The 21375-nt window shown below is 52.7% G+C and overlaps 2 protein-coding genes across 2 annotated transcripts in view; one reads left to right on the top strand and one right to left on the bottom strand.

Moving 5' to 3' along the window:
* Positions 1–2993: 2993 nt before the first annotated feature.
* On the top strand, positions 2994–15553 carry FAM151A (family with sequence similarity 151 member A). Its single transcript, XM_045204260.3, has 8 exons — positions 2994–3299; positions 4431–4577; positions 10568–10720; positions 11195–11354; positions 12577–12801; positions 13515–13654; positions 14286–14429; positions 14880–15553. Exons 1-8 carry the CDS (start codon positions 3185–3187, stop codon positions 15551–15553), a joined length of 1758 nt encoding a protein of 585 aa, XP_045060195.2. The 5' UTR covers positions 2994–3184.
* The window catches only part of ACOT11 (acyl-CoA thioesterase 11), a 41773-nt gene continuing 35420 nt past the window's right edge, over positions 15023–21375 (bottom strand). Inside the window, exons 10-16 of the mRNA XM_053920624.2 lie at positions 20770–20829; positions 19891–19953; positions 19447–19530; positions 18648–18781; positions 17431–17562; positions 16645–16771; positions 15023–15829 (exon numbers count right to left, since the gene is read on the bottom strand). Of these exons, the coding sequence (XP_053776599.1) occupies positions 15674–15829; positions 16645–16771; positions 17431–17562; positions 18648–18781; positions 19447–19530; positions 19891–19953; positions 20770–20829 (756 nt within the window). The 3' untranslated portion in view covers positions 15023–15673. The remainder of the gene's footprint in view (positions 15830–16644; positions 16772–17430; positions 17563–18647; positions 18782–19446; positions 19531–19890; positions 19954–20769; positions 20830–21375) is intronic.

Raw genomic sequence — 21375 nt, 5'->3', positions numbered from 1 at the left:
AGTTGACTCAGATTTAATGTCTCTGGGAAAAGTGGAAACTACCGTTAGATACGGAATTAAATCTAGGCTTTGTATCTTAGGCTGCCAGCACGAGTTTAACACCTGCTCATCTCCTAGGTGAAGACTCCCCATCACTTCCAGGGTGTGGTAGGCAGACAGACAGACAGGGGTAGAGCAAGGATGATGGACAAGATGCAGAAGGTCAGCAGGACTGAAAGCCCCGGGTGCCTAGAAACGGGCAAAACTGGCTAAACAAGGAATCACCCCCTTCCCTCCCCTGGCATATCACTGGTCATGTGGGTTAGACCCCTGACTTTTCATATCACTGGTCAGGTGGTTTGGATCCTCCCTGATTTTTCCTTCCCCGGTATGGTGCTACTGTTGTGGTAGACCACCTTAGAGGAAGAACAAGGGGACTGCAGAATAGCCTCAGGCAACCTCCTTGCAAGCCCTAGCCTGACCACTCCCTTAAGCATTAAGCCGTACAGATAACATCTAGGCCTCAGTTGTATTTCAGCTGGAGGCCCAGAAAAGTAGCAAAACCAGATGGAGCAACACCACAGCCGAAATCCGGACCAGCAGCGTTGACTAATGACCGCCCCCTGCCCAGCACCAACCAATCAATGGAAAACAACCCTGAGGGGACACACCTGGAAAGCTTATGAATATTGCATTCAGAGCCTCCCAGGACCTCCCCTGAAATCCCCGCCTTTGGAGATCAGATAAAAGCCTTCAAGACAAAGAACCCAGTTGGCTCTCGAGGTAGAGCGCACCGAGCCCTTCCCTGCCTCTCCTAAACTTCAAGGCCCCTACTTTTGTCTCTATAACTTCCTTCCTAAGCCCATTTCTTCTACATCTCCCTTCTTCTACTTCTGTGACTTTCTAAATAAACTTTTCTCTTTCTCTCTCTTTTTTTAAAATTTTACTATATATTTTTTTTACCTCTTACAGTTTGAGTCTTGGGTCTGAATCCTTTACTCACGTACTGAGGTTGCCAAACCAGCCAAACCAAAGTTTGGTCTGACTCCACCGGTCCAACACCTGGTGCCGTTTTCACGACAGTTGGAGCCAAGCTCTTTATGAGGGCGACCCAGGCCTGCTTATCTCCCAGAGTACCCCTGTCTCCCACCCAGCAATCCAGTCACACTGCACCGCTCCTGTGCCCGAGCAAGCCCTCTTTGCTCCCGCACACACTGCTCTCTAGTCTGGACTGTCCTTCCCTAGCTCCTGACACTTATTCCCCAAGTTCACCAGGTCTCTCCTGAAAGCCACCTGACCCACCCAGGTGGTTGGGGCTCCTCCTAATCCCCTGTGTCTCCTTAATCTGTCATGCCCCCTCCACTGGGGGCCCTGCCATGCAGCACCACCTGCAGATGCTGCAGCCCCCTGACACAAGTCATTTCTTCTCTCCCACAATAGGTCATGGGGGGCAGGCAGGTCCCAGAGCCCAGCACAGTGCTGGGCGCAGAGTGGGCCTCAGCACCTTAATTAGTTGTCTGTTTCACATGAAGTAGCACTGGCATTGGAGTTCTTTGCAGCCTGGAGTCTGCCCCAGAGCTGGATCAAGTCCCCCTTCCTCCAGGATACAGCCTGCAGAGCCCTCAGCGCTGAGAGAGGAGCTCAGTACATCTTTGGGGTGGGGAGGAGCTGGGGAGGCTGGGATGATGGAGGGAGCCAGGCAACACACACCCTGCTGGAAGGAAAGAGGAGGGCCCTCATCCCCACCTCTACGGCTGACCCACTCAGGTCCCTTGAGAGTGTCATGACGTCTAGACAGACAATTCTGAAACAAAGCCTGTTTGTAGGTGGAGAGACATCATCACTGGGGGATTTAAGTGCTGGATTTTCCTTTCAAAACCAGGTTCGTCCAGCATTAGTGTTAAATATCGTGACCCCCCAAAAGTGGCCATCCCGTTACAAATGGAGACCATGCACATTGTCCTCACCAATATCGCCATCACTCTTTATTGTCAAACCTGGCAGCACTTTGCTGTCCTTATTGGACTCTGCTCCAGGTATAACTGACCACCCTTTCTTCTCATAGTGGTCCTTCCATTCGCTCTTGGGGCCCCACCACCCCTCTTCTTTCTGTCCCCCTCTTCTTGACTGATTCCTCTTCTTCCACCAGCCTTAATTCCCCAGAGGTCTGTATCCACTCCTCTCTGTGCCTTGGGCAGGAAATGATGCTGACGGCCTTGTCTTTTGTCCCGAGCCCTAGACCCCCACATCTAGCGTCCTCCTGGGCAGCTCCTCAGGAACGACCCACAGCCCCAGCACTCACATGACCTAAACCAAACTCCCTCCCAACCCACTCCCCGCCCCACCCCCCTCACCTGCCCACCATTCATTCTTCTAAACACTCTTACACACACACTTGAATCAGTCATCAGGGGTGCTGCTGGTGAACCCTGTAAGCCAAAGTCCCTGTGCCCATTACAGGTGATTCTTGGACTCGTTGAAACTCCAGGGTAGCTGAAGTCGGGACAGTCTCTCACTCGCTTCCCACACCAGTGCCTCCAGGACACCCTCTGTGCCAGCTGGTAACTCAACCTCTCTCCCAAGGACTTGCTGCCCCAGGAGTGACCTGCAATAACCCAGGCCAGCATGCCAGGTCTATCAGTTTCAATCTCAGGTAGATAGTCTATCAGCCACAATCTGGGATGGAAGGAATAGTCAGTACTTCAGGCAGATCTAATGGGTCCTTGTACCAACCCTTGACTGATCTTCTTGACTCCCTGGGGCAGGGCAGAAAAAGGAAAGGACAACCCAGCTGCCTCCTTTTACTAAAGGGGGAACCAGAACAAGAGAAGGCAAGACACTTGTTGCAGGTGTCCAGCAAATTGAGGTCTAGACCCGTGGTTTCTCAGCTCCCGGGCGGGGCAGATAGGGGGTAGGGGCTTGGGCCAACATCCTCTTCTGCTTCTTAATGTGCTCAAAGGTCATATTGGGGATGGCAGGATTTTCTGCTTGACCTGTTAAGATCCTGGGAGGGTGAGGGAAGAGGAAGGGGGTGGGGAGGGAGGAGGAGCTACCCACTGGGACATTCCACATGCAGGAGCTGCCCTGCCCTGGGAGAGAATTTGGTGCTGCTGGGAGCTCCTGCCTCCCACCCAATCCCAACTGCTGAGCTTTCAGGGACTCTGGGCCGTGAGGAGCTGGGAGGCAGTGTCCCGAGAGGGTCAGCATGGCCTGCAAGACGTGCTCAAACAAGTGGGCCATTGCCAGTGTTGCCAGCGTGATCCTGGTGGTCGTCATCGGATTGGTCCTGTGCTTCACGCTGCAGGAGGTCCCCCAGCCAGGTAGGGGCCTCCCCGCCATGCCATTAGGTTGGCTTCCATTATGGCTCACTCCTTGTCCCCACTGAGGCAGATCTATTCTGTCCTCATCACCAACCCTCCTGGGCCCCATCGACAACTCTGAGGGCCTCATCTCTCATCCTGCATCCCGACCAAGACAACCCCCATCCACAGCTCCATTTGCCTCTCTCATTGCCAACCACACCAAGACCTCTCCCCTGCAGAAGGTCCATGGGCCTTCTTTACCTTTCTCCTTCTCCAGGCCTCAGTGGCCTGAAGACCACGCCAGCTCTTGGTCTTTAGCCCAGAGCTCCTTTCTGTGCCCCCTAGGTAGGCATCTATTCTTGGAGGTCATGTGGGGCAATTTCAGCCTCCCCACACCCCACCCCTGCTTGTCCCTGTGCCCCACCCGGTCACACAGTGACCTGGGAGCAGCCCCCCCAATCCTCTGCATCAGGCCTGTCTCCTCAGTCCCTGCACCTTGAGGCTTCTGCCTTCTGCCCTCTGCCCTCCGTAGGCTACCTCGCTGCCTTCTCAGGCTTCTGGGCTCCTCCTGGACGCCTCAGCTGCCTCCCTCTGACACACACACAGTCTTTTTGCCGCCAGTGAGACCTTTCTGAACATAGAACTCACTCGCCACCCTCAGCGCACACCCAATTCCTTTGCTGGCAGTCAAGGCCATTTACAACCTGACCACAACCCTATTTTCAAATCTTGCCCTATTCCATGTCTCTACATTCCACCTGACCAAACCAATGGCCATTTCTTTAGGCAACTCCTATTCCCTACAGTCAAGACATTGCTTACAATCTTTTTTCTGTCTGGAATATGCTACCCCCCTTCTCTGTCAAATTTATACCCATCCTTCAAGGCCTGGCCCTCTACCCCCCCATAAATGTTCCCTTCACTACGAACTTCTTGACTGCCCCAGGCTGGTGTGGAGCCTCCTTGCACCCGGGAGCCCACTTATTTCCCTCTCTCACAGCACTGATGACTCCAGGGTCCCACTGTCTCTCTGCTAGATGGCATGCCGGACGCACCCTGGGAGCCCAGGGAAGGAGGGTGGGTGAATGAGCAGGAGTCCTGGGCTGGGGCAAGAACTGATGCCAATAGTCCCCTTGGCCTTCCTTCTAGGCTGTAAGCAGGATGAGGCTTGTCGCCCTGATGCAGACATGCTGGACTACTTGCTGAGCCTGGGCCAGATCAGCCAACGGGACGGCCTGCTGGTCACCTGGTACCATGCTGCTAACAGCCAGGAGGAGATGAAGGCTGCCCTGAACAGTAAGTCCAGCTGCAAGGACTGGGACCGGCCCGGCAGGAGTGGAGGAGATGGAGGGACAGCAGAGGTGGGGACAACACTCCCTAGGAGGTCCCCAGTTATTATACTCTATGTGAGGGAGTGGGAGCTCAAGGAGGTTAAGGGACTGGCTTAGGCTGTGCAGCTGATAAGCTCTGAGCCCAGGACTTGGACCAAAGTCTGATTCCAAAGTCAGAGTGTTCTGCCGTCTCTCCCAGCTACCCCTCCCTCGACCTCTCAGGTGACAACTATCCCTGCTAAGAAGGCATTTGCCCTCAAAGTCTAAGGAAACCGGAAAGTGAGTTTGAGGCCTAGCACTACCAAACACGAGCTATAAACACCTGAGCGAGCCGTGCAGCTGCTCCGAGTCTCCGATGCAGAACCATGAGGGCCCCAGCGGGAGACTGCTCGCTGTGGAGATGCACACGCTCCACGGGGCTCTCCGGGGCCTACAAGCAGCTTGTTTCATGGGTGCCATGTGACAAAAGTAAAAAGGCTCAGAAATGTTGGGTGACTTACCCAAGGTGATGCTAAAAGTGGCTGGGCCAACATGGGATGCAGAGCGGTTGGCTCCATGCTCTTGGCCACCGATTCCCGGTTGGGGCACGTGCCTGGGTTGCAGACCAGGTCCTCTGCTGGAGGCCCGGGAGAGGCAACTGACTGATGTTTCTCTTGCACGCTGACCCATGTTCTCTCCCTCCCTTTTTCCTTCCCTTCCCCTCTCCCTAAAAAATAAATCTTAAAATTAAAAAAAAGAAAGAAAAAAAAGGCATGGCCCTGAAATTTGAGCATACTTCAGAAGATACAGATGGCTGGCTCCATTCCCAGAGTTTCTGATTCAATGATTCTAGGGGGAGGCCTGAGAATTTGCATTTCTGGTAAGTTCCCAGGTGACTCTGATTCTGCTGGCCCCAGGACTACACTTTCAGAACCACCGCTCAACCAAAATCCCTCGATTTCAGATGAGGAAACTGGGGTCCAGGTATGAGACGGTTTTGTCCAAGGTCATACAGTAGGTCTGAAGCAGGGTGAGGCCTTGGCACCAGGCCTCTAACTTTATTCCTACACCAGAGGGCCTAGGAGTCAGTGCCTGGAAGACTTGCTGAAAGAATGAATGAATGAATGAATGATTATGGAGGAGAGGCTACCTCAGGCTGGAGGCAGCCACTTTGCTGTGCTTCAGGGATTTCCTCTGATTAGAAGGCTGGTGGCCAGACCTTGGTGATAAGGAAGAAAGACCCCTCCCTCTGATGAGGGAACCAGGCCAGAGAGGGAGGACTCTTATCTAGGAGATAAGGCCTGAGGCAAAGAGGGCTAGGCTCATCCCCCGTCAGCCCTGGGGCAGCAGAGAGATCCAGCCCCACCAAGCTGGGACCTTGACCAAGAAGAAAGTCAAGAGCCCCACCCAGGCAGTGCCAACAGCTCAGCAGCATGAAGAGGGAACCTGAGCATAGCTTCAGGGGTGCAGGGAGGACCTCAGGCCTGGTTTCTTCCCGATGGGTCTGCCAGGTCCCTGGGGTAGGCTCTTTGGAGGGGGTGGTGCCACAACTGGGGTGGGGACCCTGATGGGGTGCCAGAGGTAGGGCTGAACTGGTGAAGTCATCTTAGACATGACTGGACAACCATGCGGAGGGGAGGGGCCAGAGTGAAGGCCTGGGAGGCAGACATAAGTGGGTTCGAATTTTGCCTTGGCCTTTTACTGGCGAAGTCATTTGGGGCAAGTGACTTCACCTGTCTGCAGCTCAGTTTTTTCCTCTGCAAAAGTGGCTTGGTAGGATGACTATCATTCATCATTCCAACCAGGACACTTTTTCTTCTTTTAACTAGAGAGGTTTGGGGTTTTTTTTCTTAAATATTTATTTATTTTTAGAGAGAGGGGAAGGGAGGGAGAAAAAGGAGAGAAACGTCGATCCACTGCCTCTCTCATGCCCCCAGCTGAGGACCTGGTCCACAACCCAGGCATGTGCGCTGGCCAGGAATCGAACCAGCAACCTTTTATTTGCAGGCCGACGCTCAATCCATTGAGCCACACCAGCCAGGGCAAGAGGGTATTTTTTTAAATTTATTTTTAATTGCTTTTTTTCCCCCCAGGACACTTTTGATAATAGAAGAGATCATGATTAGTAATTATGCAGAGATAACAGAAATATACTAGACTATCCCGGGCAAACAGGGACGTATGGTGACCCTAGTTAAGTGAGCTACTCCATGTAAATAATAATTAACATTCAGTGAATGCCTAACCAAGGATATTTTATTATTTAATTCTAGTAAATGAGAAGGAGACACAGAGAGGTGAACTAACCTGCCCAAGGTCACACAGCTTGCTAGTGTTAATTTAGCACTGGGTATGGAAGCTAGCAGAATGGGTTCAGGGTCTGCACATTCAAGCACAATGTTCTCCTGCTTGGATGTGAAGTATAGAGCTGGTGGGGGGGTGGGCACAGGGGTGTTGGGAGGACTTGGTCACTTCCTGTCTGTTCCCCCTGGAAAGCAGCACTTCTTCCTTCCTAACTGTGCCCCAGAGGACCAGGACTCCTGCTGTGGCTGCAGGAACCTGATCCTTCCCTCATCTACGGTTCCTTCTTCATACCCTACTCAAGCAAGTTGGGTCCCCAGATTCAGCATCTGGAAGGCAAGTAACAGGTTTAATGATAAGGAAGTGAATTTTTCCAGGAAGAAGCTGGACCCAGGAGGCAACCACAAGGAGGCAGGTTAGGTCCAGAATGCCCTCTCTATCAGTTTTTAGTACAAATCACTGAACACCTGCTGGGCCCCTGCTTTGAGCCAACCTCAGAAGAGACTTAGAAGGAACATGTGGCCCTCTGTTCAAGGGGCTCACAGGGTCTTGTGGGAAGCACTTAGGGCAAATCAAGGAGGCAGCAGCATCAGAGGGTCTGAGGACTGAGACCTGGCTCCAGTCCCGGCTCCCTCCCAATGCTCCCCCATACAGGAACCGGCCAGTTAGGTGGGGTCGGAGACCCCTCAGCATCCATTTTCTTATGCATCCTTGTATCTGTCCAGCCGCCCTGTCGGGCCTGGCTTCTCTCGGCCTCACCTGGGGGGGGGGGCAACCCTTTGGACCACTCTCTGTATTCCCAGGTAACCAAAAGTTAGGATAAGAAAGGGTTTGTGTTCAAGCCATACAAATAAAAGCTACCCTCATAAAGCCCTTTCTCCACATCTTCCCTAACACTTATTTGTCTTTTTTTAAATATTTTATTTATTTTTAGAGAGGGGAAGGATGGGAGACAAGGAGAAAAACATCGATGAGTGAGAGAAATATCAATTGGCTGCCTCTTACAGACCAGCCAACCCAGGAATGTGCCCTGACTGGAAATCAAAGCAGCGACCCCTCGGTCTGTGGGGCAGCGTCCACCCCACTGAGCCACACCAGTCAGGCCTCGTCTTATTGTTACCAGCCATTCTAACAGATGTGAGGTGGTATTGTGAGTTTTGATTTGCATTTCCCTTATAATTAGTGATGTTGAGTATTTTATATCTGTTGGTCATCTGTATTTCATCCTTGGGAAAGTGTCTATTTAGGTCATCTGTTCATTTTTTAAATCAGATTGTTTGGGGCTTTCTTATTAAGTTGTATGAGTTCTTTACACATTTTGGATATTAGCCCCCTTACTGGAGGTAGTGTTTGCAAACATCTTCTCCCATTTAGTTGGATGCATTTTTGTTTTGTTGGTGATTTCTGTTGCTGTGCAGAAGCAGCTTTTTTTTTCTTTTTATGCAGTCCTACTTGCTTATTTTTTCTCTTCCTCCCCTTGCCTTTGGGGTCAAGTTCACAAAAAAAAAACCCTCTGAAACCAAGATTCATAAGTTTAGTGCCTATGTTTTATTCTATGTATTTTAGATTTTATTAATTATTTTTAGAGAGAAGGGGAGACAGGGAGAGAGAGAAAGAAACATCGATGTGAGAGAGGAACATCAATTGGTTGTCTCTTGTTTGCACCCCAACCAGGAACCTACAACCCAGGCATGTGCCCTGAAATCAAACCAGCGACATTTTGCTTTGCAGGGCGATGCCCAACCAACTGAGCCATACTGCTCAGGGGTCTTGTATGTATTTTATTGTTTCAGGTCTTACGTTCAAGTCTTTAATTCATTTTTAGTTTATTTGTATTTATGGTATCAGATAGCAGTCCAGAGTCATTCTTTTTCAGGTGGCTGCTCAGTTTTTCCAATACCATGTGTTGAAGAGACTTTTCTTTCTCCGGTGTATATATATTCTTAGCTCCTTTGTCAAAAATTAGCTGCCCGTATACGTGTGATTTATTTCTGAGCTCAATTCTGTTCTGTTGGTCTGTGTGTTTGTTTTTCTGCCAACGCCATACTATTTTAATTATTGTATCTTTATAGTATAGTTTAAAGTCAGGGAGGGTGATACTTTCAACTTTGCTTATTTTTCTCAGGATTGCTTGGCTATTTGGGGTCTTTTGTGGTTCCACACAAATCTGAGGAATTTTTGTTCTATTTCTGTAAAAAATGGCATTGGGATTTTGGTGGGGATTGCATTAAACCTTATATTGCTTTAGGTAAGATGGCCATTTTAACTATTAATTCTTCTGATCCATGAATATGAAGTATCTTTCCATTTCTTTGTGTCTTCAATTTCTTTCTAAGATTTTATTTAGTTACTTTTAGAGAGGGGGAGGGAGGGAGAAAGAGCGGGAGAGAAACATTGATGTGTGAGAGATACATCAGTTGGTTGCCTCTCACACACTCCCAACTAGGGACCTGGCCTGAAACCCAGGCCTGTGCCCTGACTGGGACCTTTCGGTTCACAGCCCGGCGCTCAGTCCACTGAGCCACACCAGCCAGGGCTTCAATTTCCTTCGACAATGTCTTATTTTCAGTGTACAGGTCCTTCACTTCCTCTGTTAAGTTTATTCCTAGGTATTTTATCCTTTTGTTGCAATTGTAGGTGGGGTTGTTTTCTTCACTACTCTTCCTGGTATTTCATTGTTGGTACACAGGAACACAACAGGTTTTTGTATGTCGATTTTGTATCCTGTGACTTTTACTGTATTTGTTTATTGTTTCTAACGGTCTTTTGATGGTGTCTTTAGGGTTTTCCACATGTCGAATGATGTCATCTGCAAATAGTGACGGTTTTACTTCTGCCTTCCCAATTTGGATGCCTTTTCTTTTTCCTGCCCGACACTTCTGGCTAGGACTTCAGTACTATGTCGATAACATTGGCGAGAGTGCACATCCTTGTCTTGTTCGCCATCTTGGAGGAAAAGCTTTCGGTTTTCATCATTGAGTGTGTTAGCTGAGGGTTGTCATGGATGGGCTTTATCATTCAAAAGCTTTCCTGAAGCTCGTATCAGATGACGTCCACCTGACTGAGTTCACTGTGTGAACTTGAAAAACAAAAGCGAGAGCGCTCAGCGCTGTCAGGGAGCAGGGAGGTGGACAAGCTTATGCACTTCAGGTGGGAACGTGAAGCACAACAACTTTTCTGGACAGTAATTTCATAAGGTGGGCTTGAAATGAGCCTGTATTGTCCTGACTCAAATTCCACAAGTAGGGATCGGAAGCTGTCAGAAAATCAGGATAAAATATGCATCGATGTCTCAGGAATAGGAGGGGTAACTAAATCGAGGTGTGAACCCTCCCCCAGGGCTTTTGTAGCCTTTTTTTCTTTGATGAAGCATATAAAAGTTTTTAAAAATGCATCATAATGTTGAAACTTTTAAAAAGATTAACAATTATAAATGCAGTGTGGTCTCAAGTGTGTGACAAACTATACATTGACAAAAATGGAAGAAAATGTACCAAATAAATAAAATCTTTTTTTTTTAAAAAGAGTATGTACCAAAATGTGAACTATGATGGAAATGTGAATGAACAGTTCCCTTCTTCCTGCTTTTCTGTATTTTCCATGCAATTGTTTTCACGATGAGAACAATAGTTTAAGAACAATCAAGAACTGATAAGAGTTCTGCATCTTGCACAGGCAGTGTCATGGTCCTGGAGGCGGACATCACCGTGGAAGGGCTCAACACAGCCAATGAGACAGGGGTCCCCATCATGGCGCACCCCCCAGCCATCTACAGCGACAACACCCTGCAGCAGTGGCTGGAGGCTGTGCTGGCCTCTTCCCAGAAGGGTAAGCACCTCTCGGCCCCCTGCCCAGCTCCCCAGCCCTCTGGTCCTCAGACAGCATGTGCAGGGACCACTCCACTGGGAGGCAAGTCCAGTTCCCATCATGAGTTGCTCATTGCCTTGGCTTCCCAGCCCCATGTTCCAGAGGCCCAGGCCCAGGGAATCCCAGGTGGAATGGGGGGTAAGAAAGGGCACGTCCTGGGTGGAATCTCCTGGACACAGGTGAGATGGACGATGTAGCTCACTCCTACGGTGGTCCTTGCTCCTTGGGTCACTGCTGCCTGTTTGAAAGCCCTTCACATCCGGCCAGAATCGGTCCCATTCTTCCTTCCTCCCTTCCCCAACCCCTTACTCCTCACTCCCACAGACACAGACACACCACACCTGCGCTTTCTGCTCCAGGAGGTCATGTCTTCCAGTTCCTTCTTCCCTGAGCATGAGGGCCCAGTCCCCCAAGCCCTTGGCCTCCTCCCCACAGGTATCAAGCTAGACTTCAAGAGTCTCAAAGCCGTGGGCCCCTCCCTGGACCTCCTGCGGCAGCTGACATTGGAGGGGAAAGTCCGGAGGCCTGTGTGGATCAATGCTGACATCCTGAGGGGCCCGAATGTGCCCATCTCCATCGAAATCAACGCGACGCAGTGAGTGCTTCCCTCTCTGCCCCAACTGTGTCCGGCCCTCTTCCTTCAACGGTTGGCACAGGAAGTGCTCAGGGGACCTTTCCTGAGTTTGCCTCCAGATGTACCATATGTTCTGACTCCCAATGACCAGGCAGGGCGTGGCCGGCTAGAAAAGTCTAAAATGCTGGCTCCTTGCCCAGCCTGCATGAAATCCCAGCACTGCCACCAACAGCCCTCACACATACCAGCTGCATGGACGCTGCTCTGCAGGTTACAACGAAGGGCCACATAAAAGGAGCACATATATCCGATTTGATTCTTATGTGGCATTGCTAGGCTAGGAGTCTTTTCTCCCCATTTGGCAGATGAGTGAGCTGACAACAATTGAGGCTTCATTTATTAAATGTTTATTATGTGCCCCAGGCACTACTTTAAGTACTTTAATTGTAGAATACCATTGAACTCTTACAATGAGAATGAGGTAGGTACTATTATCTTCATTTTGTTAGTACAGGACCTATCTCTTCGAATGATCTAAGTCTAGTAATTGGCCGAGCAAGATTCAAAGCCAGGCCTTTGATGCTAAGCTCCACACTCTTTACCATCCCTCCCTCCAGCCAGCCATCTGTCCACCCAGCCAGCCAACAATCCAGCCATCCTATTTTTGTGATTCTCACATGAGGTGCATTTGGAAAGCAGCAGTTTGAAAAAATGTAGTCAGTGGCACAAGATACATATGGTTTGTCTTCTGGAAGTATTGATTTTACTCAATAGTTTGGGGGGAAAGGACCTGGGAACATTTTTTACTTATTAAAATTTGCACTAGGGCAAAATCTGAATGAAATTTTAAAGTCAAATCTGAAGCTTCAGAGACTCTCCCAGCAGGCAGAGCCCAGATCTCCACCCCTGGGGCTCTGGATCTCATTGCCTCTGTCCATATGTGGATGTATAAGAGGCCCTGCCACACACCCCTCCCCACCCCCAGGAATGCCATTTTTGAGAATGAAAGAGGTTGAGTGAGCTGCCCAAGGTCACAGTCAGGACCTGAACCCACACCCCACTGACTCCAAAATTCATGCCCTATTTGTGGGACCTTAAACAAGCCACTTGTGCTCATTAGGACTCTGCTCCTTCCCTTATAGACTCAATAGGCCCTGCCACTTCCTAGCACCAGGATGGGAAGCCAGGAGACGAGGAAGGGCCAGCGAGGCTTGAAAAAACTGGTGTCTCTGACTCTCTGCAGGTTCCTGACCTTGGTCCAGGAAAAGTATCCTGAGGCCACCCTGTCTCCAGGCTGGACCACCCTCTACATGCCCCTGTTCCCGAACAGTACATATACCCGAGCCATGGTGGAGAAGATGCAGGGGCTGGTAGGAGCACTGCCACAGAGGGTCACCTTCCCCGTGCGGGCTGTCATGGTGCGGGCTGCTTGGCCCCACTTCAGCTGGCTGCTGGGCCAGTCTGACAGGTGAAAACTCCCAGACCCCTCGCACAGCCCCTGCCCCTGCCAAACACACCCCCAGGCACTGATCCTAGATGATCATGGCTGGCGAGGCCTTAAAGATTCTAGTCTCTCACACGCTTACATCCCGTACACCGTCCCTTTCTGCTTGTATACTTCCAGTGACAGGCTGTTCATGATCACCTGAGGCAGCCCGTCCGTTGGTGGATAACTAAGTCTCTGCCTGTTTGAGTTTACACTGAGACACAATTTGTCTCCCCACAGCTTCCCTCTATGGGAACCAGCGGTGGGGCTGCCCAGACTGTACCTGCCACCTCTGCCCCAGGATAGTCCCCCATCTCCACTCCTGCAGTCTGCTCCCGGCTGCACTGCCCCACCCTCAGCAGCTCCCCACATGGAGCTGTGGGAATGGGAGGCTTCCCGCTTCCTCCGCACCTGGCTTCTCCTGCCATCCCCTGTCCCGGTCCCATTCTGTCCTTGACCCTTTCCTAAAACAGGAAATAGGCATCCTCTCCCTCCTTCTGGGCTTCTGCTTTCAGTTGTCATTCCTGAAGTCCCTGTGGCTTCTTCTTGCCCCAGGAAAGGGGTAGTGCTCTGGAAGAAAGGGCTGATGGAAGTCAGCTGCTCCACCCTTGCCCAGCTAGGGTCCAGTTCTGAGCACAGGGACTGAGGACCTAGCTGGGCCCAGACAGATGACGAGACTGCTCTCTGGGCTACAGGTACAGCCTGACGCTGTGGCAGGGCCCCACTGACCCAGTGTCAGTGGACGATCTCCTCTACTTCCGAGACAACTGTGCCACCCACCAAATCTACTATGACCTCTTCGAGCCTGTCCTGTCGGAGTTCAAGCAGCTTGCCAGTAGGGAGTGGCCTGGGAGGGCGGGAAAGGGCAGTGGGCTGGATTCTGCACAGGGCAGCAGCTGGTGGACAGTGGAGCAGAGCTGGAGGGAGACACCCTGGGTGGAACAGGGAGAAGATTTACAAAGTCACTCAATTTCTGCATGGCACAGCTCAAGCTGGAACCCAAAAAACATCAAACCCCATTTACCTTTCCTGGCAGCATAGTTTCTCTGCCAGTTACTCTAACGTTTGAGAGAGCAACCTCTCTGCTCCACCTGCTAATCAGTGATCCAGGTGCTACGTGTTCTCTTGTTCAAACCGCTCATTTCCTTGACCCCAAACCTAGCAGAGCCTGCTGTTAAGCCACATCAAAGGGGACCCATCAGATTCAGCGTTCCTTCCCTGCGAGCCATCTGGGTGAGGGGGAAGAATAACAGCTTTGGGGCCAGACGAACCTGGCTCCATCGGGTTCCAATCCCAGCAACTCTGCTATTGGCCGTAGGATGTTAGGCAAGTCACTTGTAATCTACAAAACGGGACTCAGCCTCCGGGCAGGTCGCTGTGCGGGTCAGAAAGCATGTGTAGCCGTGGCTCACGAAGGCACTCTGTAAATGGCAGCCGCTTTATCGTGACAATTTGGGACCCCACAGTGAATGCCACACGGAAGCGAAGCTACTACACAGGGGGCAGCCTGATTCCTCTTCTCCAGCTTCCTGGGGGTGACGGCCTGAGGGTGGAGTGGCAGGTTCCCAACATCCAGAGCAACGGAACAACAGCGACAGTTCAGCTCCCAGGTGAGCTCTGCCTGCAGCCCCTGTGCTCCTAGCTAAACTGCAGGGACGAGACTTTGCTTGGGGCAGGGACTCTGTTACCATGGCCATATGCCAGCTAGGAGGTGGGGGAGGACAGTCTTGCCGAGGGGATGGAGTTCCTGGCCCTCAGACCAGCACGCTTGAGTCCTTAGCCATGTGGTGCTGTGAGAGAGGTGGGCACAACCCCATGGCTGAACCACTAGCAGGGGCCAGGAGCTGAGCTGGCAGCTTCTCATGTCATTCTGATGAGCCCTGGGCATGTTTCTGAAGCAGCTCTTCACCTGAAGCCCAGACCCAGTCCCCAGGTTCCAGACAGCAGAGGCACCAGCTGCTCCTACTTGGCTGCCCATTACCTCTCTGCTGCCCCTTTTACAAGGAGCTCTGACACCCCATAATAACTCCAGTCACTGTTGCCTCCACTGCCTCTTCCAGACAAAGAAGGCATGGTCCTGCTAAACGTTGGCCTCCAGGAGCCTGAAGCTGGCGACATTGTGCCCATCGTACGCGCCTTGGGCAGCCCTGCCCTGACACTGGAGTCGTGCCTGCTGCAGCTTGCCGTGCATCCTGGACGCTGGGGAGTCCATTTGCACATAGCAGAGCCCATGGCCCTTCGGCCATCCCTGGCCATGCTAGCCCACCTCTCCAACCTTGGTCACCTTTCTCGGCCCGTGTGGTTGGGGACCACAGTCTCCTATGGGAGTTTTGCAGTGCCTGGCCACGTGGCCGGTGAGGAGTTGCTTACAGCTGTGTCTGAGGTTTTCCCCCACGTGACAGTGGCACCGGGTTGGCCTGAGGAGGCACTAGGCAGTGGCTACAGGGAACAGCTGGTCACAGATATGCTGGAGCTGTGCCAGGGCCTCTGGCAACCTGTGTCCTTCCAGCTGCAGGCCGGACCGCTGGGCCACAGCGTGGCTGGAGTCGTGGCCAGGTTACTGGCAGCCTCCCCCCGGGCCACCGTCACAGTGGAACACAGCCCTGCGGGGGGCAGCTATGCATCTGTGCGGACAGCGCTGCTGGCGGCCAGGGCCGTGGACCGTACCCGGGTGTATTACAGGCTGCCCCAGAGTTATCGCAAAGACTTGCTGGCAGATGTTGGCAGAAACTGACCACCCAGTGGTGCTTCCCATGGGGGAGGCAGGAAGAAATAAATGCCTCTGCCTTCCTCAGTGCACTGTACGCGTGTCCTTGGCAGGATGGAGTGGGAGTGAGGTAGCTGCTGGGGGTGCCTAGAGGGTCTGGAGGCTGGGGGCCAGATCATTCCGGTTGTCCAAAAGGAACTTCTCACAGGCCTTGAAGGTGTTGTAGAACTCAGAGGAGAGGCCGGCCACATTGGTTGTCACATAGGTGAGAAAGCCCGAGGTGGCCTGGTTGTAGTAGGATACCTGCAGAACAGGAAGCCACACTCAGGGAGGCTGGGCTGGGGAGGGGTGGGAGCCACGTGGGCCGTGGGGAGCCAGCCCTGTTTGGCTGCTCAGAGGGCAGCAGCCTGGGCTCTTAGGAGGCTACCTGACTGGCAGGTGTGACCTCCCGCAGCAGGTTTCCCTAGCTTCCCTGTCACCACACACTGCACTGTCACAGGGGTCTCCCCTGCCAGCTGGGAGACACTAGAAGACAGGGGCTGGGTTTCCAGGGCCCAACACAGAATCCTGTTTAAATGAAGGTCTATTAGGGCTTTGGAGACAGGTTACAACTAAGCCCAGGGATTGTCCTGAGGAACTCATCCGTTAAGGGCATTACTCGAACAAGTCTCAGGGCCCTAACAACAGCTGGGAGCCAGGGAGGCAGGCTGCGAACACCCACCCTCGCTCGCTCTCAGCCCCCTCCCCCACATTTTCAACACTTACAGCCCAGCTGAGTTGATGAACCCTGAGCACTACATAAAGCCTTCCTAGACAAGAAGGGGCACGTAAGTCAGTGAGATGAATATTAGATCAGAACCTAAGCCTTCTGCCCACAGCGTCCAGAGCTTTTCCCAAGACCCTGCAGTGGCCTTGGACTTCTCTGCACAGATTAGATCTTAATGAAGGCTTGCTTCTAACCCCCAATGTTCTTAGGCTTCCCCAAGCTGGAAGAGCCCACTGTGGGGCAGAGGTGGGGGCCCAAGGCCAGAATTGTGTGAGCCAGACAGTGCTGAGTTCTATGTACATGTGGATTTGGGGTGGATCGGGGTGAAGGTAAAGGGGACCCTGAGCCTCACCTTAGTCATCTGGTCCCCCTCGCGCCAGAAGCAGAAGCCTGAGCAGAGGGTCTCCCCACGCCTGTATTTGGGTGTCTCAGGGTGCGTGGGCAGCGTGACTGACCTCAGTGCAATGACATAGGGGTCCCTGGAGTAGAGGAGAGTGGGGAGGGGCAGAGAAGGAGAAGATGAGGGTTTCTCCTTCCTGGCCCAACTCTGGAACCCCCCTCTGGCACTGACCCAGGCTCTGGAGCTTCCCTTGGCACTGACGCCAGAGTCTAAGGACATAAACTCTGAAAGGCATGGCCTGGCTCCAGCCGGGCTGGAGAGAGGAGGCACCTGTGCGGTAGCGGCAGTGCATGCACCCGGAGCCAGCGTGACTTCAGGGCAGATTTCCTAGGCCAGCCCCTTAGGAAGGAGTGGTGGGCTTTGGGGTTTTATGCTTCACCTTTCTGTGCCTGTGTCTAGCAGACTGAGGCCATCTGTCCCGTCATCCTCACCAAGGCACAGCTGGCAGACGAGCCATGCTTCGGCCAGTGTGGGGTAGTCAGAGGATGGAGGCCAAGGAAACTCCATGTGAGGCCTTGCCACCTCAGGGTTGGAGCCTACCCTGCTTTAGAGCATTAGTGACCAGAGGGGCGGTGTGTTCCCTGACCCCATCTTACGCATGACAGCTCAGAAAAGCCAAGTGGCACCTGGGGTCCCAGAGCCAATAGGAAGCATCAAGCCAACTCTAGGCTGATGTCCGCCTCCCTGGGGAGGGAAAGGCTCCCTGCCCACCTCCTACCCCAGCAGGCAGGCACCTACCCGTTGTCACAAGGCTTCCGCCTGGAGGCCAGGATCACAAAGTCCTGAGGCTTGGGGTCATTGCCAAGAGCAGAGCTGATGACGTGGTAGATGGCGTCGTCCTCATCCACCTGCTGCACTAGCTCCACGCTCCTGTGGGGAGGCCCAGAGCTCAGGGTCGGAGAGTGCCATACCGACTCCTTGTAGGAGAGCGGGTCTTCCCCAGCGCTCCGTGAGTCAAGGCTGCTTCGAAGACACTTCAGCCCCTACACAGCTCAGCAAGGGCTATGAGACAGGGAGGCCTGGACCAGATGCGCTCACGTGCACGCACATACTTACACAAGCAAATACACAGGTGCAGACACGGGAACAGGTAGACATGTGCACAGACACACAACACACCCGGGGCACCTCCTTGCACAGACGCGTGGCTGACACCCACTGTGCACACATGGACCAAGCACTTCTGGGCACGTCCCAGAGTGTTGGCATAACAGAAAATTATTTCAAAGGGATTTGACAAAATACCTCTTTCAACTTAACATTCCCATATTAAACACTGAAATTCTGGCTATTTTCCTAAGAACATATCTCTTTGACTAAATACAAGAAGATATTCATATGAAGAATCAGTAAATTGGGGGAACAAATGTACTCACAGGAATAATATTTATATTCAGTCATTCACTACATCAAAAAAATAACATTTGCATACATAGCCATATGTAGAATGAACACATGGTAAATTCAGCAAATTGGCCATGCTATCAGTTGGCCTGAATCTGAGAGGGGTCCCACTTGCCCTTCCAGCCTCCCAGCCCCCACCCGAAGCAGTACCTGAAACTCTTGGGAATGTAAAACTCCACAAAACACAGACTGAAAATCACTGATCTATCCCTGAGTATAAATCCATGAGCCACCTCTTAAGTACCCATTTTAAGAGGAGGAAAATAAAGCCCAGAAAGAAAGTGACTTGTCCAAGGTCACACAGCTAGTTGGACCAGAAACAGGACCAGGTCTTCAACATCAATTCCAGGCTCAGTCCCTTCTCTGAAGGCTCAGAATAACCCTGACCCCGACCCCCACCTAACACAAAACTACAGTCCCCCACCCCACCCCAGCTAAAGGCCAGCTATGGCTGAGCACGATGAGGGGGCTCAGCAGAAGGACACCTGAGGACCCGTCCTCCCCACCAGGCCTGAGAAGGGACCCTGCCCCACCTGTGCCCTGGCCCTCACCGGTAATGCTTGTCCCACTCGGGCCTCCGACGCAGGTCTGAGAGCAGCAGGAAGGCATGGGCCACATCCACATTCACCAACATCTCCATGTGGAAGGAGAGGTACTTGTCATCCTCCAGAGTGTACAGGAGGACCTGCATGGGACAGAGGGCAGCTTCATTCCTGCATCCCCCTCCCCAAGCTAGGCCAGTGGTGGGGCGGGCTGACTGGGATGTTGGAAGCCAGGGCTGGAAGCTCAGGACCACCACTGACTTGCTGTGTGACTGCGGATAAGTGACTCAACCTCTCTGAGCCTCAGTCCCATTCTATGAAGGAAGATGTTGGGAGAATTCAGCAAAGTGGACAGAAACATGTCTTACAAAGCAGTGACTGGGGCAACAATGGAATAGCTCTTCAGAGCCGGGTGCCCACTAGCCCACTAATGTCATGGGTGGGTAAGTGACTCGTCCTAGAGCACAGGCAAGAGTGGCAGAGCTTGTGTTCCCTCAGCCTGTGTTTGTCCACTGCCCCCACCCATCCCTGCTGTGACTCACAGTACCAGGAGCAGAGAGAGCGCGGAAGCAGCTGGGCAAAGAGCTGCAGGGAAGGGAGATGGGGGCAAGAGAGCAGGTGGGCAGGACAGAAGGATTCAGGGGCTCTCTGCTGCAGGCCCTGTGAGGACAGGTGTGTTTCCATGACTGCGACTGCTTCAGGGTCACATCCCCTTTTGACCTGAGTGACTTGAGAGACCTCCTGCTGCTTGCAGTCAGCCACCTCAGCTTACCCAGAGGAGAAATGGTGGGTGGGTGGGGCTGGCTACCTGGTTGAGCTCTGAGGACAGCACCCAGTTGTCCTTGGCCACAAGCATCTTCAGGGAGGAGACATTGTTGTAGCTCAGGTACACCTGGACAGGGCACACAGAGAAGCCTCGCCTTCTCCCCTTCCACAGGGCGCGGCGCCAAGGCCATGTTGAGGGGAGGAAAAGAACTTGGGTTGTGGAGAAGGGTGGGTGCTGAGCTTTGAGGAAGGAAGCCCAGGCCTGGCCAGACTCAGCCAATGGCCTGGACAAGCCACACCTCCTCCCCAGGGCCTCAGCTCCCTCCTGCCAAACAGGGACAAAGGAAAGCCCTTTGCTAACTGTATGAACCTTAAGGCATTAGTATCCTGTCCTCTTCCAGCCTACCTCCAAACCCATTCTGACAACAGGGAAGGTGGGGGCCCCCAGTGGGCCCAAGGACTCTCCCCTCAGAGCTGAGGGCCTTACCTGGTTGCTAGGGTCCCAGGGGACAGAGAGAGGCATCTCTGTCTGCTTACAGGACACGATGTACTTCCTGAAAGAGAGAAAAGATGACAATCTTGACCCCTTGGGAACCCATCTCTTTGGACAGGCTTCACTGCATGCCTACTGTGTGCCAGCAGGTGGGAGAGACTCCTGTCTGCCCGGGGAGACTGGGTGGGTACACAGAACACAGCAGTGTGATCACACAGACTTGGGCAGAGGTGGATGGGCTGGAGGAAGGGTGCCGATGCTGATGCTGGCATCCGGTGAAGGCTCAGTGCCCCACACCCTGGCTGAGCTAAAGCGGCTTCACCCTCATGCCTCAGTGTCCCCATCTGTGAGATGGGATCTGTAGTCACACCTGCCTTGTAGGATTGTCCTGAGAACAGTGCTTGGCCCATAACCCTCCATTAAAAAGCTTTTCTTATTAACAACAAACGGGGGTGGAGAGCTCTGGTGTGTGCTCAGCTCTTTGAAGTTTGTGGAGCACTTCCGTAGCAGAGTCACTCAGACCTGGGTTTTCCCCTTGAGCAATCACTCCTCCAGGGCCTTTCTTTCCGCCAAATGGGCATCAGAGTCGATGGAAGGAACAAAAGATTTAAAATTGGCCAGACCCGGCCAGGTTCAAATTCCCACTCTGCTAATCATCCCTATGTGTGTGCCCGTGGCCACACTCCCTCTGTTATCAGTGTCCTCGCTGTACAGTGGGCCAGTCAGGCAGCTGCGGAATGAGGCTACGTGGAGGCGAAGGGCCCAGCCAGGGCCCAGCACAGGGGCAGCATCAAAGAAATGCAAATCCCTGAGACCAGGGGAGTGGGTGGACAGCCCTGGACCCAGCGTCCCCTCCCACAAGCCAGCCCCAACTCGCCTGTCCAGGCGGATCTTCCTCCTGGCGCTGGCCTCTCGGTACCGCCGCTCGCCGTCCTGGGAAGAGAAGCAGGGACAGACTATGATGCGGGTGGGACAACCAGCGTGCCCCCCACCCCTGGCACTGTCTAACCACCCCGGCCCAAGGGTCCAAGGAGGCCCTGCAGCCCTGAGGTATTCAGGCCTCACTGGGGCAGCAGGAGTCAAAGCAACCTGGACAGGAAACACCGGGACACTGAGCTCCAGCCCCGGCTTCCTCTCAGACCCTCTGCGTGACTGGGAATGCCACCTGCCCTCACTGGACCTCAGTTTCCCCCTCGGTAGAAAGGGGTCCCTAAGGATACTTACAGGGGTTATAAAAAACCACATTTATTGCCCTGCTGGGTAGCTCAATGGGAGCATCGTCCTGATGCACCACGGTTGTGGGTTCAATCCTCAGTCAGGGCACATACAAGAACAAGTGAATGCACAAACGGGGGGAATGACAAGATCAGTGTGTCTCTCTCTCCCTCTCCCTCCTCTTTCTTTCTAAAATCAATAAATAAAATGGTTTAATTGTTTAAAAAGAAACATTTATTGAGCACTTGCTGTTGTACCAGGTGT

This window comes from Desmodus rotundus, chromosome 3 (assembly GCF_022682495.2).
Source record: "Desmodus rotundus isolate HL8 chromosome 3, HLdesRot8A.1, whole genome shotgun sequence".
Taxonomy (NCBI): domain Eukaryota; kingdom Metazoa; phylum Chordata; class Mammalia; order Chiroptera; family Phyllostomidae; genus Desmodus; species Desmodus rotundus.
The sequence above is the reverse complement of the archived record's forward strand: the minus strand, read 5'-3'. Positions and strand labels throughout refer to the sequence as shown.